At 38.1% G+C, this 15,396-nt stretch overlaps 1 protein-coding gene across 2 annotated transcripts in view; it reads left to right on the top strand.

The window, feature by feature from the left end:
- LOC129063459 (amphiphysin) overlaps window positions 1-15,396 on the top strand; it is a 253,750-nt gene that overhangs the window by 160,591 nt on the left and 77,763 nt on the right. For both annotated transcript variants that reach the window (XM_054564564.1, XM_054564563.1), the window contains exons 6-7: window positions 10,359-10,466; window positions 11,961-12,046. In XM_054564564.1, the coding sequence (XP_054420539.1) occupies window positions 10,359-10,466; window positions 11,961-12,046 (194 nt within the window). The remainder of the gene's footprint in view (window positions 1-10,358; window positions 10,467-11,960; window positions 12,047-15,396) is intronic.

Genomic DNA, 15,396 nt, shown 5'->3' with positions numbered 1-15,396 from the left:
TCAACATTATAAAGGCCATATTAAAAAAACCTATTGCCGACATCATACTCAATGGGCAAAACCTAAGACTATTCCCTCATATCAGGAACAAAACCTGATAAGTAAATTTGGCAAAGTAGTAGGATACAAAGTAAATATTCAGAAATCAATGGCATTTTTATACACCAATAATGAGCTATCAGAAAGATTTTAAAAAATCCCATTTACTCTAGCACCCAATAATAATGATGATGATGATGATGATGATGATGATAAAATATCTAAGAATAAATTTAACCAAGGAGAGAAAAGACTTGTACTTGGAAAACTATAGAACACTGAAGAAAGAAATTGAGGAAGATACAAATAAATGGAATCATATATCGTGTTCATGGACTGGAGGAATCAACATCTTTAAAATGTCCATACTACCCAAAGCAATCTATAGTGTCAATGCAATTCCTATTCAAATACCAATAGCATATTTCACAGACCTGGAATAAATATTCAAAAGATTTATATGGAACCAAGAAAGACCCCAAATAGCATCAGGAATCTTGACAAAGAAGAGCAAAGTTGTGGGGATCACAATACCTGATATCAAACTGTAATACAAGGCCACTGTAATCAACACAGTCTGGTACTGGCATAAGAACAGGCACATAAATCAATGGAACAGAATAGAGAACACAGAAATAAACCCATGTTTCTATGGTGAATTACTATTTAACAAAGAAGGACATGAGCATACAATGGAGTAAAGATAGTCTCCTGTAAAAATGGTGTTTGGAGACAGGACTGGTACAAGCAAAAAAAAATGAAAGTAGATCACCAACTTACACGATACACCAGAATAAACTCAAAATGGATAAAAGACTTAAATATAAGTTATGATATCATAAAATCCTAGTGGAAACATAGGCAGTAAAATTTCAAGTATCTCTTGTAGCAGTATTTTTACTGTTATATCTCCTAGGGCTAGGGAAATAAAGGAAAAAGAAACAAATGGGACTACATCAAACTAAGAAACTTCTGCATGGCTAAAAAAACCATCATCAAAATGAAAAGGGTACCAACTGTAGGGAAGAACATATTTGCAAATGATACATCAGACAAGGGTTTAATATCCAAAATACATAAAGAACTCATATGACTCAATACCAGGAAGACAAACAATCCAATAAAAAAATGAACAAAAGACCTAAGTAGACACTTCTCCAAGGAGGACATACAGATGGCTCTTAGACATGAAACAATGCTCAACATCATTACCCATTAAAGAGATGCAAATTAAAACCAGAATGAGTTATTACTATACACCTTCCAAAATGGCTATCATTAATTAATAATTCATTAATAAATCAATGTACAACAAGTGCTGGTAAGGCTGTGGAGAAAAGGGAACCCTAGTGCGTATTGGTAAGAATGCAGACTGGTGCAGCCAGTGTGGAAGACTATATGGAATTTCCTCAAAAAATTAAAAATGGAGTCAAATGCTCTGAAAATATCAATTAAGTCCATTTGATCTAATGTGTCATTTCAGGCTGCTGTCTCCTTGTTGATTTTCTGTGTGGAAGATCTATCCGTGGATGTCAATGGAGTGTTAATATCCCCAACTATGACTGTATTTCTGTCAATGTATCCCTTTATGTCCATCAAGATTTGCTTTACATGTTTAGGTGCTCCTATGTTGGGTGCATAAATGTTTACTAGGGTATATCCTCTTGTTGGATTGTTCCCTTTATGTAGTGTCCTTCTTTGTCTCTTACTATAGCCTTGGTATTAGAAGTCTATTTTGTTGGATATAAATACTACTACCCCAGCTATTTTTCCTTTCCATTTGCATGAAATATCTTTTTCCATCTCTTTACTTTTAGTCTGTGTGTATCTTTTTATCTGAGATGGGTCTTTTGGAGGCAAGTATATATATGGGACTTGTTTGCTTATCCATTCAGCTACGCTATGTCATTTGGTTAGAGCATTTAAGCCATTTACATTTAAGGTGATTATTTATAGATATGCATTTAGTGCCATTTTATTGTTAGACTATTTGTTTTTTTCCTTCTCCTTCCCTCCTCCTCCTCCTCCTCCTCCTCCTCCTCCTCCTCCTCCTCCTCCTCCTCCTCCTCCTCCTTCAAGCAAGCCTTTTGACATTTGTTGCAGTACTGGTGTGGTGTTAACAAACTCCATTAGCTTTTTCTTTCTGGGAAGCTCCTTACTTCTCCTTCAATATTAAATGATGACTGCTGGGTAAAGTAGCATTGGTGGTAGGCCCCTGCTTTTCATCTCCTTGAATATTTCACACCACTCCTTTCTGGCCTGAAATGTTTCTGTTGAATAATCAGATGATAGTCTATTTGATACTCCCTTGTAGGTAACTACCTGCTTTTTTTTTTTTTTTTTTTTTGGTAGCTTTTAGGATTCTCTCACTATCTTTAAGCCTTGTCATTTTAATTATGATGTGTCTTGATGTAGGCCTCTTTGGGTTCAGCTTGCTTGGGACTCTCTGAGCTTCCTGGGCTAGTGTGTTTTTTTTCCCAGTTTTCAGTCATTATTTCTTCAAATAGATTCTTGATCCCTTGCTCACTCTCTTCTTCTGGTATTCCCATAATGTGGATATTGTTATACTTCGCTAGATCCAAAATGTTCCCTAAGCTCTCCTCATTTTTTAAAATTCTTTTTGTTGTTGTTGTTGTTGTTGCTTTGCATGGGTGTCTTTTTTCCTACCTTGTCTTCCAAATCACTGATTTGATTCTTTGCTTCATCTAAACTACTATTAATTCCTTCTAGTGTATTATTTATATAAGATATTGCACTTGAGAAAGAAGTGCAGAAATTCAGAAATTTATTCAGTCAGTCACTAAATTTCTGACTGGCTCTTTTTTATGTTTTCTATGTTTTTTTCCATGCTGTTGAGTATCCTTATAATCATTATTCTAATCTCTCTATATGATAATTTGCTTGCCTCCATTTCACCTAGTTCCTCTGGAGAATTCTCTTGTTCTTTTGTTTGGGGTCTATTTTTTGGTCTTCTCATTTTGGCTGCTACTTTGTTTTTTCTGACTTAGTTGTTAAACTGATCAATCATTGAACTGATCAGTTGTTAAACTAATCAAGCTGTGATCAGCAGCCTGGCTTAAGCTCCACAGGGTGGGGTAGAGTAATTCCTGTGGGTGGGGCTATTGCTTACCCTGAGGCTGATGCCACTTGGTGGGGAGTGCTGTGCCTGAGAAAGATGGCTCCTGTAGTTTGGGGAATGACTCCACACAGGGATCCTGGCTGCTGTTCCTTCAGCCCTCTCCCCAGAACCACCAACCCCAGACTCTCCTCAAGTATCTCTAGTTCACTCTGCCCTCCCTCTGCCAGAGCCCAGGGTAAGTAGCCGCCAACAGAATTTTGTGCATTGGCCCTTTAAGAAGCTCTCTGCATCTGCAGCTGTCTCTCCTTGGCAAAAAGAAACCCTACTGCTTTTCACAGCTGGATGTTATCTGGGTTCCGTTCTGGCTCTGGTTCTGTAGGGAAGGGAGCCCAGCTTGGGGCTTAGACCCCACACTTCTCAGGTGGAACACACTGACCACTGGAATATCCCTCCAGCACTTTAGCTACCAACAATGGGAGCCCAGCCAACCCTCTCCCACCTTCTCTGCATTCCCTGCCAATCTCATTTTGGTGATGTAATTACTTTTATCTGTCCTTGGTTATAAGGCTTCTCTGCAGCTACTATTCAGTTGGTTATTCAGGATTCTTCTCTACAATTTAGTTGTAATTCCCGATTGTTCCTGGGAGGAGGTTAGTGTAACTTCCACTTACTCCTCCACCATCTTGGAACTACCTTTTGACCCAGCAATTCCACTGCTTGAAACACAGGCTAATAATTCTGAAACACCAATTCAAAAGAACTTATGCACCACTATGTTCATAGTAGTGCTATTTACAATAGCCAAGAGCTGGAAACAGGCTAAGTGTCCATCAGTAGATGATTGGATTAAAAATCGGTGGTACATTTACACAATGGAATACTACGCAGCAGAAAAAAGGAGTTCCTACCTTTTGTGACAGCATGATTGGAACTGGAGACTGATGCTATGTGAAATAAGCCAGTTGATAGAAGACAAATATCATATCATCTCACTTATAAGAGGAATCTAAAAAACTAATGAACAAAATAGAACCAGAGGAAAAGAATTATGGAATAGACTGACAGTGTAAGAGGGGAGAAAGGAGGTGGGGACTGTTTGAAAGAGGGTGAAGAGATTAGACAAAGGACATATATGAAGGATACATGGACAACAGTATGGATATTAACAATGGAAGTTGGGGTGGGCTAGGCAGAGGGGCTAAAGGGGGGACATTGGGAAACTAACAGCATAAGCAATAATAAAAAATAAAAAATAACTTTCCAATTAATTAGAAGAGGATAAAGGAAAATTTTGTCATATTTAAAAATTTCAAAGTACCTTGTAACTTACCTAAATTATCCCTAGTATAACTTTGCTAAACCAATGAAGGCAGTGATTGACTGGAAAAGCACATTTGAAAAGTCACTGAGTTTCAGGATCAAAAACTTAGTATCATCAAAAAAGTGTGAAGAATCTTAGCTGTTTTGATACTGCCCAACAATGGTTATTTGGAAATTGGCCATGATCTTTAGGAGCATACAATTTCAGAAGACAAATGTACACAGAAGTACCTGTATTGAAAATGCAGAAAGAATAAAATAAAGTCATGATGGATTATATCAGCTAGTCTTTTCACTTTGTTGCATGTCAGAAGGATGAAGGCCTTAGTAGCACTTTTACAAACAGTTCTTTTCTTGGGGTCGGTGGTTGAGGTCATGCACAAAGATGATCCTCCGGTTACTGAACCATATTTATACTAGAGATTTGGGAATAATATATTTATGGATGCACTGAAGCCAAATGAAATAAATATATTTCATGATTTTACCTGCATCATTGAATGAATCTGAAACAATCTCCCTCTTTTGTTGAAGTTACATTTAGAATATCATAGTATACACACAGAGTTTCAATCCAGATAGACAATTGAGAAACCACTTGATGTGATAAATAGTTGAGGAAATAGCAGTGTTTATCTTGGAAAGGAAGCAATTTGGAATTGAATAGTTGGGGATGAAAGGTAGCTGTTTCTAATATTTCAAGGCTTTTCTTCTGTGAAAAGGAAGTCAGAAGTGGATAAAACTCAATTGCTTCAAAAAGTTAGTGCTAAGTGATTATGTCATGAATGGGTTATAGGGGAAAAGGAAGATTCTGATTAAAAATACTGACTGGAGAATTTTCAAAGCATGAAACACAATGGACTTCTATCACTCCCATTAAAATTTATGGGCCATGTGTGGTTAAAACCTTAGGCAAATTTCCAAATATTTACTGCAGCCCATCAGTGACGACTATGGAGTACCATTCATGAAGGGGTGTGTTTGAATTTTCCAGCTGTGATTGGTGGGGCACCCAGTGTTACGGTTCTTATTATACAGCACTAATGTCTGAAATCGATGTTGTAATAAGAGCCAGCTTGTCACTGACCCAGGCAGGCTTACAGCTGTGAGCAGTTATTGTAAAATGTAGTTTAGATTCTATCTTAGTTTTTTAGTTTGCATGAGCAATTAAGCATATTTTCAGCATTGTGTCAAAATGGATCCCAAGCTGGGGTTATTATAGAAATTTTAAAAATACAGTAATTTCTTTACTGCTTAAAGTCAGTACACATCGGGAATTCTAAAGAAATTTAGATTGGATTGGATGTTGAAACAAGAATTGTGTTACTTAGGAGATTTGGCTCTTTTATCAGCCTTCCCAAATATCAGATAGGTAAGGAAACAAGATTGGATTATTTTTCCAGCACAAGATTTTCTATGTCAAAGTGAGTGATGGCCTTCAACACAATCACTTCCACATGGTAAGTTGTACTCTAATTGACTTGTCACACAAGAAAGTGAGTCACATATTTACTTCACTTCTTGTTTTGGAACAAAAAAAATAGCAACCCAATACACTATTTGACCTCATTCCCAGACTTGGAAATAATTGAATTTTTGCTGTTCTCAAAAATCAAATTCATCCTCAAAGAATCAAGATTTGCTTCGTGGTAGATATTAAAGGAGAGCCACCTCCACCCTGCCCTCCTGCAAGTTCACAAAGCAGAGCTTTATATGAGTTTGCCTATAGAGTTATACAAGGCCACTGCTTCAAGGGACAGTTTTCCTTTGGACATAATAGATACTTGCTTAAAGTAATTAGCTTTGTCAGTCCATAGGCACACTGTATCCACCATACTTTATTGAAGGGCTTCTCTACCCTGCCTGGGCTAATTCACATATTTTTAAAGTATATTTTATTGATTACGTTATTACAGTTTTCCAATTTTTTCTCCCCTTTGTTCCCCTCTGCCCTGTACTCCCATCCCCCCACCATTCCCCCCTACGCCCCTGCCTTAGTTCATATAAGTTCTTTGGCTTCTCCATTTCCTGTACTATTCTTAACCTCCCCTTGCCTACTTTGTGCCTACCAATTATGCTTCTTATTCCCTGTACCTTTTCCCTCATTCTCCCCCTCCCCCTCGCTACTGATAACCCTCCATGTGATCTCCATTTCTGTGATACTGTTCCTGTTTTAGTTGTTTGCTTAGTTTGTTTTTAGGTTCAGTTGTTGATAGTTGTGAGTTTGTTGTCATTTTACTATTCATAGTTTTTGATCTTCTTTTTCTTAGATAAGTCTCTTTAACATTTCATATAATAAAGGCTTGGTGATGATGAACTCCGTTAACTTCACGTTTCTGGGAAGCACTTTTATCTGCCCTTCCATTCTAAATGATAGCTTTGCTGGATAAGAGTAATCTTGGATGTCGGTCCTTGCCTTTCATGACTTTGAATACTTCTTGCCAGCCCTTCTTGCCCTGCGAAGTTCCTTTTTTTGAAAAATCAGCTGATAGTCTTATGCGAACTCCTTTGTAGGTAACTATCTCCTTTTCTCTTGCTGCTTTTAAGATTCTCTCCTTATCTTTAATCTTGGGTAATTTAATTACAATGTATCTTGGTGTGTTTCTCTTTGGGTCCAGCTTCTTTGGGAGTCTCTGAGCTTCCTGGATCTCCTGGAGGTCTGTTTCCTTCATCAAATTGGGAAAGTTCTCCATTATTTTTTCAAATAAATTTTCAGTTTCTTCCTCTTCCTTTTCCTTTCTGGAACCCCTATGATTCGGATGTTAGATCATTTAAAGTTGTCCCAGAGGTTCCTAAGCCTCTCCTCATTTCTTTGAATTCTTGTTTCTTCATTCTGTAACAGCTGAATGTTTATTTTTTCCTTCTGTTCCAAATCATTGATTTGAGTCCCAGTTTCCTTCCTTTTACTGATGGTTCCCTGTATTTTTTTTTTTTAATTTCACTTTGCACAGCCCTCACTTCTTCCTCTTTTGTGTCCCTGCTCAACCATTTCTGTGAATATCCCGATTACTAGTGTTTTGAACTCTGCATCTGATAGGTTGCTTATCTCCTCTTCACTTATTTCTTTTTCTGGAATTTTGATCTGTTCTTTCATTTGGACCATATTTCTTTGTCCTGGCACACCTGCTACATTGTAAAGGGCAGAGTCTTAGGTATTCACTGAAACAGGGCAACCCACTTTACTGTATAGTGGTGCTGTATGTGGGGGAGGGGTTAGAGAGAGAACAGTGCCGCTTGCGTGGCTCTTGCCCTGATTTTGTTTACTTACCCTGCTACCCACAAGAAATTGGGCCCTTCTAGTGCTGATTCCTGGGTGGTTGGGTTTGTGTACCTTCTACGACCCTGTGGGTCTCTCCAGGGAACTCTCCTGTGAGGCTGGGAGTTTCTCCTGCAGCCACACCCCTCCAGGAGATTTAACAGCCAGAGGTTTTGAGGCTTTAGTTTCCCAGCGCTGGAACCCTGGATTGCATGGTCTGGCTTACTTCCCATCTGTTCCTCCCGGCTTGTCCGCACATGACTGTGGCACTGTTGGGTCCACCAGTTGCAGCCTTGCCCGCCCGGTCATTTGCCTTGCTGTGCGTCCTCTCTGCCCTGGCCGCCTGTCTCCGCCCCTCTTACCAGTCTGGGTGAATGTTTTTTCTTTAACTCCTTGGTTGTTGGACTTCCATGCAGTTCAATTTTTTGGCAGTTCTAGGTGTTTTTTCTTTTTAAATTTATTGTCCTTCTTTTGGTTGTGCGAGGAAGCAAACCATTATCTACCTATGCCTCCACCTTGACTGGAAGTCTGTTTACTCTAATGCATCACATATTTTTCAGAGAATATGGTATGATAGCCATACTTTCCACTGCTAAAAACAGTTGGAAGTGGTAGGTACAGAGGGTAAAATGAAAGCGATTGGAAGCAGTCAAATGAGAGAAACTTCCCCATTCCGCCTCTCATCAGTCCTAAAGGGGATGTAGAAGAATATCATAGAATGACAGATGGTAATTGAATGATAATATGTCACAAAAACATGGGAACTGGTAGAAGAAATTCTAACCAAGAGTCAGGAGTAGCTCTTGGACTGAGTGAGGCAAGTGAGGCCATTCAGATTCAAAGTATATTAGGAAGCACCTATTCTCTATTGCTAATCCTGTACTTAAATGACCCTGAGAGTGTGCCTTAGGTGTTTTATTTGCCTCACTCTACTCTAGGCACTGGTAGGGTAGTGAGCTGATATCTATTTTATCGTTTGCCACAGACTTTCTAAGCAATTCTGGACAAATTTAGAGGTTAATGTCATGCAACCTCAAATTCCTTACATGTAAAATGGGAATGATCCCTGCAGCACTCTTACTATAAGTTACCATGAAGATCCATGGGATATGACTATGTTTTCTAAGCCATATACATTTATAATTCTTTTTTTCTAAATTTAATCTTTATTGTATTTTTTCCATTACCACTTAGCTCCTCCACACCCCCTTTTCCCCAGCATTCCCCATACTGTTTTCCATGTCCATGAGTCCTTTTTCCTTTTTGTTTAATCCCATCACCCCCTAACTCCCCTCCTCAACTAGCTGTCATCCTGCTTTCCATCTATGAGTCTGTTTCTGTTTTGCTTGTCAGTTTAGTTTGTTCATTAGATTCCACATGAGTGAAATCAATATGGTATTTGTCTTTCTATGATTGGCTTATTTCACTTATAATATTCTCCAGGCCATCCATATTGTCACAAAGGGTAAAATTTTCTTCTTTTTATGGCCAAGTGGTATTCCATTATGTAAAGGTCCCATAGTTGTTGTATCCACTCATCTATTGATGGACACTTGGGCTGCTTCCATATCTCGGCAATTGTAAATAATGCTGCAGTGAACATAGGGTTGTGTATATTCTTTCGAATTAGGATTTTGTGTTCCTTCAGATATATTCCCATAAATGGGATCACCAGGTTCCCCTGAAGATCAGGAACAAGACAGGGATGTCTGCTTTCACCTTTCTTACTCAACATAGTACTAGAAGTCCTAGCTACAGCAATCAGACAAGAAGAAGAAATAAAAGGCATCCAGATTGGAAAGGAAGAAGTCAAACTGTCTTTATTTGCAGATGACATGATACTGTACATAAATAACTCCAAAGAATCCACCAAGAAACTTCTAGAACTGATAAATGAATTCAGCAAAGAAGCAGGATACAAAATTAATATCCAGAAGTCAGTTGCATTTTTATATGCTGATAACTAACAGAAAGGGAAATAAGAGTACATTCCCATTCACAATTGCTTCAGAAAGAATAAAATACTTAGGAATAAACCTAACCAAGGAAGTAAAAGACCTTCCACTATTTTGAAAGTAGAACAGTTAAAGATTTAAAATAGAGGCTAATCAAGTGCATAGGTTTACCTGCTTCCCTCAACCAGTACTAGAATTTTTCTGGTCTTTGACTACAAATTCTGCTTTCAACTCATGATTCGTCTAATTTTTTTTATTGGAAGGGAAGATGGTTACCTAATAGTTTTCAAACAAAGGATTGAAGGCCCTAGTCTGATTTCCAGGGATCATTTATCTACTGAAATTCCAGTTCACCTTGATCTCTAGTTGAGATTCTCAATTACTCTGGACAAAAAAGCATTTTGGCAGCTGAAAAAAAAAAGGCCATGACAGGTGTGGCTCGGTTGGGTATCATCCCGCAAAATGAAAGGTTGCTGGTTGGTTTGATTCCTGGTCAGGGCACATGCCTGGGTTGTGGGCTTGGTCCCAGGTTGGGGCACATGTGAGAGGCACCTGGTTGATGATTCTCTTACACACTGATGTTTTTCTACCTCTCTTTCACCCTCACTTACCTCTCTCTAAAAATAAATAATAAAAATACATTCTTTACACAAAACAAGATAACCTATGGCCATGTCTCTTTCTTAATGCATGTATTTTCCATTGGCAGAATCGCATCGCAAAACGCAGCAGGAAGCTGGTTGACTATGACAGTGCCCGCCACCATCTGGAAGCTTTACAGAGCTCCAAGAGGAAGGATGAGAGTCGAATCTCTAAGGCAGGGATTGTTCCCACTGTTGAAACCATTCTATATTCTGTGATCTATAGCAACTTTGCTTTTAAAAATGAAATACTTTCTAAAGGACGTTGGAATCAGGACTGAATTTAAACTGAAATGTGGTGCTTATGGACTGCTTTCCATAATTTTTAATTAAAAATAAGGTTTTGATGTTATTGTAGAGTTCACATGGTGACACTCACTTATACATTTTGATTAGAATAAATTTTTCCCCCAACAATACTATAGGATTGGAGAAAGTAAGAAATGTTCCTGTATTTCTTAAACTGTGGTTATGGTGCAAACCTGTTACTAAAGTTTAGATTCATATAGGAAACCAAGTTTGAAAATCTCAGACATAACTTGTGATTGTCTGAGAGTACAGACATGGGCTAGATTTGCATAACATTCTTTTTTTTTTTTTAAGAAAACCCATTTCAGTAACTTTTACAGTATAAGTTAGTCATTTACAGATGCCAGTTAATGGATGACTCCTGATAAGCTACTTCCTTTCCTTCCTGTCTTGCTTCCTCCTATCTGCCTAATCACAGCTGCCTGGTCTTTCTATACCACTTATTTGGATATGGTTCTCTACTGCCTAAGTCTTTTAATGGCTCCAATTGCCTATAGGAAAATTCTAGATTTCTTTGCACAGTATATGCAACCTCCTCTATTTGGTTATGACTCACCCATCCATTCTCATCAACTTGCATGTCTTCTTTTCTCTCCTCTCCTCCTTCTGTGCAGACATCCTAAATTAAAGCCTTCATGACATACATATCAGTTCCAGAGAAACCACAATAATAGCTGTCCTTCATGTGAGGCCTCATAGAGACACCATGTTTAACACTTCATCTGTATCACCTTATTTAATACTCACCACATCTATTAGGTGGGCATTGCCATCTCCATTTTATGAATGAAGTATCTAATGTAAAAAATATGGCAAGTTCACAAGGTTAGTACACTATATAGCTATGGTTTATCCATCTCCTTCTTTAGCATACACTTACTAACTTTTCAAAATCCAGTTAAAAAATAATCACTTTCTCTATGGAGCATTTCTGTTCTGTGCACCATCTTCCGCAACAGCATACTCCACAACACTTTACAAGCCCGATCTTGCAATGTAATTATTTGGACTTCCCACTAGACTATGATTTTCCATAGGGGGAAGCATCCATGTTCCTTATCCAGAGCAGAGCAGTGTATGACAGGCAGTTATCACATTTTTGTAGAATGAATGAAACTACCACAGAGTGTCAGATCAACCACTGTAATCAATTCAGTTTCCTTGTTTTAATAAGAATTAATATTTCACATTTATTGAAAAAAAGTAGGTATTAAGCAGACTAATTTTTCTCCTACCCAAATGTTTTTAGGATGCCATAAAGCTATTCCTTTTTATATATTTAATGACTTAGCTGTGTGTAGGAATGGCTTGTGTTGGTGTGACTATTTGAAGTACTAACACATGCTATGTGTCATTTCTAGGCAGAAGAGGAATTTCAGAAAGCACAGAAAGTGTTTGAAGAGTTTAATGTTGACTTGCAAGAAGAGTTACCATCATTATGGTCAAGGTAAAGATGTTTTTGTACAGGTTGTACCTGTCCCTTTTAGAAGTTTAAGAATAATGAATATCCCATATCTTATCTTTGTTGTCTGTGATAGTTTAGCGCTGTCTAGTGGAAGTATTCTATAATCTCTGTTTTCCAGTATGAAAGCTACTTGCCACATGGGGCTGGCTGTTGAACACTTAGAATATAGCTGAATTTTAAATTAAATTTATTTATTTACTTATTTACTTACCTTTTGGTGAAGAAGGCAAGGAGTCTTTACTCAAAAACTACACAACTTTGAAATAACAGCTTTCCACGTGCATTAGTCATTTACGCCTATCAATTAAGGCTAAACTCTTTAATTCTTTAGTTACAGCTTTAATCACTTAAACCTATCAATTAAGGCTAAAATCTTTCACATCTGATTTCTATCATGCACTCTGTTAGTTTTTAATTATCTTATTTGTATAGGGTTAGTTTACAAACTAAAACAGCATAAGATACAAAAGCTATACAGTTTTGGAAGAATGACAGGCTCCTGCCTCAGAGCCCGTCTCCTGTAGAACACCCAAAGAAGGGTAACCCTGCCATGCTCTGCCAGGCCTCCCCAATCCTAGGCTGTGCCTGGAGTTCCTTCCCATCCAAAATATTGTCCGTTGGGAAACACAGGCAGCTGCAGCACTATCATCCAGGCATCCTTGAGGTTTTTTTGCTTTATTTACATTTAAATAATCTCATGTAGCCAGTAGCAGCCATATTGAATGGCAGAGTTTTAGATGATATAGTTATCAAGTGGAGACCCAAATCTCAATCAGACGCATTAGGAGAATTTCCCTTAATCTTGAAATTTACAAGGATACCCTTTTAGTTCTCCACAGAACTTCCTTATTCCAAGAGCTCATCTAGTCTTGTGGCTTTGATGCCAAGCCACTGCTTTCAGCCCTGACCTGTTAACCTGAACTTCATGCCTAGTTTAGACACTAAAGATTCTTATTTGCAGATGTTCTGCATTTCTTAGGGCAGTTTCTCAAGGCATTGGTACATTTTACATTTCTCGTGATATTAAGTACTTCTTTTTTACAGATATTCTACATATCTCATGGCATTAAGTGCAGTTTTCTTAATGTTAGAACCAAGAAGTTGTTGGGTGGAGTGGGGCGTATGTCTCTCAGTTGCCATCAGCACCCCCCATGCTGTTACCCTAAATCAACAGAATCGTGCTTACCATGCGACATTGTTTAAAGTCAAATCCTCTAACCCAACTTCCAGACAGATTATTACCCCTAAAAATCTTCCCATATCGAAGTTAGAGAGCTTCTCTTTATCCTCCAAAATTATAATAATATTGAGGGTCTAGACAGAAGTATGTCCATTTCTGTGTTCATTCCTAGTGTTGGACTTTTGTAAACAATAGTCATTCAAGAGTTTTTTTAAAAAATATTTAATTTATTTATTTTTAGAGAGAGGGGAAGGGAAGGAGAAAGAGAGGGAGAGAAACATTAATGTGTGGTTCCCTCTCACGTGCCCCGCTACTGGGGACCTGACCTTCAGCCCAGCATGTGCCCTGACTGGGAATCGAGCTGGCAGCCCTTTGGTTTGCAGGCCAGCATTCAATCCACTGAGCCACACCAGCCAGGGCAATTTTTGAATACTGAAATATGTAGAAGAAATTTTGGCTAGTTTTACTATAAGACTAGCCTGTAGGACATGTCCAATGCAATGTCCAACTGTAACCCACAGTTCAGCATGTGTGAAATTAACTCATTGCTATATGAAATTTACTCATTCTTTCAACATCTGCATTTCTCTTTATGGTACCATCATCCTTGGGCTTCCAGCCTGAAGACTTTGTAGTCATCAACTATGGGACTGAAGAACTGTCAAAGGAAACAATCTGTCCTTTATCTGTGTGATCTTCTGTATTGATCTCCCTGTTTGTATTCTCATTGCCACCATCCCTAACTGTTATCATCCTCTGTAGATTATAATGGTAGTCTTGCCCGTGCAGTTCTGTCTTTGATCTCTTCATCCTGTACACTTCTTCATTCAGAAGCTCCACTGTGATATCTCTGTAGTCTGCTTACAAATTTACTGTATATGAGGTCTGTCCAGATACAGTCTAGACATTGGTAATATAATGAAAATGGTTTGTGCAATATCTGTGTTTTCTGGCAGGCAAGGTGAGTGGGCTGGAATGTGCATGTGTGAACGATGATGACTTCACTGTACTGGTCAGTGGGGGCGGTACACACTGTTGAGTGAACATGTGTACTGTGTGGTCGTTGCATTCAAAATGACTGAGCGAGTAGAGCAACGAATCTGCATCAAATTTTGCGTTAAGCTTAAACATTCCTCCACGGAAACTATTTCAGTGATTCAGAAGGCCTCAGCTATGGGTAACTGGTGATTGGCAGCTTCATCACGACTACGCGCCAGCTCATGCATCACATCTCCCGCAGAGTTTTTTGACGAAACCTCAAATCACCCAGGTGACTCAGCCCTCCAGATTTGGTGCTCTGCAACTTCTGGCTTTTCCCAAAACTAAAGTCACTTTTGAAAGGGAAGAGATTTCAGACTATCAGTGAGATTCAGGAAAATACAACGGGGCAGCTGATGGCAATTAGGAGAACTATGTAAGGTTCCAAGGTGCCTACTTTGAAGGAGACTGAGACAGCATTGTCTTATGTACAGTGTTTCTTGTATCTTGTATCTTTTATCTTCTTCAATAAATGTCTCTATTTTTTTAAGTACATGGCTGGATACCTTCTGGACAGACCTCATATATCCAAGAAATACCTCACATCGCCCCCAGTGAGAATTTTGAACAGCCTGAATATATAAAAATATAGATGAGATAAATATCTATTTAAAAATTTAATTTATTTAGTCATCTATTACTAATTAAAGTCACAAATTATGTGAAATTGTGTTTTTTAAGAAATATTGTTTCATTCTTACATTGTGAGAAATACCTGTATTCAAAGTCTTTATCTACATATTTGACACTCATCAAATCAGCTAATAGTTCTTTAGAGCTTGTCATCTTCCTCAGCAGGTATTCCATCTTAAACACAAGTTGTCATTTGCATACAATAAAGACAGTTATTGTCATCTCTCCTGTAAAAGAACTTTTGGGATCTCAAACATAATTACATACTCCATAGCTTTTTAAACTGGTCCTTTAAAAGGCTTGGGTACCACAATATTTTACACTTCCAATTATGAGACAATGCTCCTGGGAAAATTGCCAAAATTTTCAAAAGGCAAGTAATATGTATTATTTTTTTCAAAAGGCAATTATATATATTGCCTATGTAACAAGATTTTTTTAGTGCTCTTTTCACGTATCTAAAATTGAGCATTTACTGATG

Source organism: Pteronotus mesoamericanus, unplaced genomic scaffold (genome assembly GCF_021234165.1).
Source record: "Pteronotus mesoamericanus isolate MK-2021 breed Mesoamerican mustached bat unplaced genomic scaffold, CSHL_Meso_final scaffold_85, whole genome shotgun sequence".
Classification (NCBI taxonomy): domain Eukaryota; kingdom Metazoa; phylum Chordata; class Mammalia; order Chiroptera; family Mormoopidae; genus Pteronotus; species Pteronotus mesoamericanus.
This window is presented reverse-complemented; position numbering and strand designations above follow the sequence as displayed.